General features: G+C 68.9%; 1 protein-coding gene across 1 annotated transcript; it reads left to right on the top strand.

The window, feature by feature from the left end:
- Positions 1-757: 757 nt before the first annotated feature.
- Positions 758-1,000, top strand: EMIHUDRAFT_317937 (hypothetical protein; the record flags this gene model as incomplete). The annotated part of the gene is made up of 1 exon (XM_005767859.1): positions 758-1,000. The coding sequence occupies one exon, from the start codon at positions 758-760 to the stop codon at positions 998-1,000; it is 243 nt and encodes an 80-aa protein (XP_005767916.1).
- Positions 1,001-1,532: the final 532 nt, after the last annotated feature.

Genomic DNA, 1,532 nt, shown 5'->3' on the forward strand with positions numbered 1-1,532 from the left:
GCTGCTCGGCGATGGGCGACGGCGTGCGCGCGCTCGAGATCGTAAGGGCGTACCTCGACCAGGTGGCCGAGCCGCTCGACGCCCTCAACGAGATGCTGGTCGACGACGACCTGCTGCCGGTGCGGGAGGGGCTGCGCGGACTGCGGGAGGAGCTCAAGAGGGAGGGGGGTGGCGGGCTATTCGCGCCGCTCGGCAAGCTGAACGACTCGATGCGCTCGCTGGCCGAGTCGGTTGGCGTCGAGTGGAAGTGACGGCGCGGGCGTCACACATGTGCGATAGGCTCTCAGGTGCGTTCGAGAGTGTGCGTACCGCCGTACATGAATGTCAGCGCCTGTCGACGCCTGGGGGGTGGCGTCACGGCGCTGCGCGACGGTGCGCCCACGTCGCGCGTGCGGTTGTCACGTGTGCTATTTTTGTGATGCGTTGCTCGAAAACTTAGACGAGAGCGGGTTGCTCTTTTGCACTACGTCGGGGGGGTCTCAGCACGATCGTCGCCCCCGTCGCTCAGCCTGTCAGGCCACAGCGCACAGGCGTCCGACCGCCCCTGAGCACAGTGTCTGAGTCGTCGAGCACCGAGCTTTCGGTTCCCACGCCCCACCAGAGCGCAACTCAACTCACACCTGACCACCTCAGACTACACTCGTAGAGACTCTGAGAGAGAGCAGGGTAGGCTCCGCCTCACTGCATCTCGGACTGGATTCCACGAATTGATTTTCCTAGCGTCGTCAAAGTGAGCTGAAAGCTCGCTCAAGAGCCGATGGTACCCGCCGACCGCCTCCCATCTCGCCGCTGCTCTGGCGGGGCGGCGGCGGGGCCTGGCGACGGCGCGCGGCGCATGTGCCGTGGCAACCCACCGGGCCGGCCGGCCGCGAAGGCGCCGACCGGCGATCGCCACCGCGCCCCGCCTCGGAACGCCGTTTCCGCTTGGCGTCCGAGGCGCTCGGCGTTCCCGCTGGAGCGCGAGATCGGACCGGGTCTGACGCTCCTTTTCTCGCCGTAGGCACGGCTGGCCGGCTGGACCAGCGGAAAAACAAAAATCGGATACGTCAATCCTCTCCGGCCAGCCTCGGGCTAATTAGAACTGCAAAAAATCGGAGGTTTCCGCCGCCCCGGATTCCACCTCCCTGGCCCTCCACGCCCCGCGCGCGCGACCGTATCACCGCCGCAGTCGGCCTCCCCGCCCCGCGCGCTGTAGGAGCGGCGCCCACCCACCGGAGACGCCTTCCCCTAGACCGCCCGACCACCCCACCCCCTTCGGCAGGTGCCTCGCACGTATTTCGAGCGCGAGAGGCCTCCTTTGAGGTGGCGGCCGGCCGCCGCTTCTCGCGGTGAGGCGGCATGAGGCCGTCCCCCCTTCGCGTTCGAAGGCGGGCCGGCCACGGCACCGGCTGTCGCGGCTCGAGGGCGGCAGGCGAGCCGCCCCCCCCTCCTCCCTGCCTGCGCCCCTTGCTCCCTTCTGCGGAGCGCTGCCCACGGCACCATCTCCTGGAGCCCCGTTGCCGCCCCACCGGAGGCGGCGTCAGCCGCGGATA

This window comes from Emiliania huxleyi (assembly GCF_000372725.1).
Source record: "Emiliania huxleyi CCMP1516 unplaced genomic scaffold EMIHUscaffold_4773, whole genome shotgun sequence".
NCBI lineage: Eukaryota > Haptophyta > Isochrysidales > Noelaerhabdaceae > Emiliania > Emiliania huxleyi.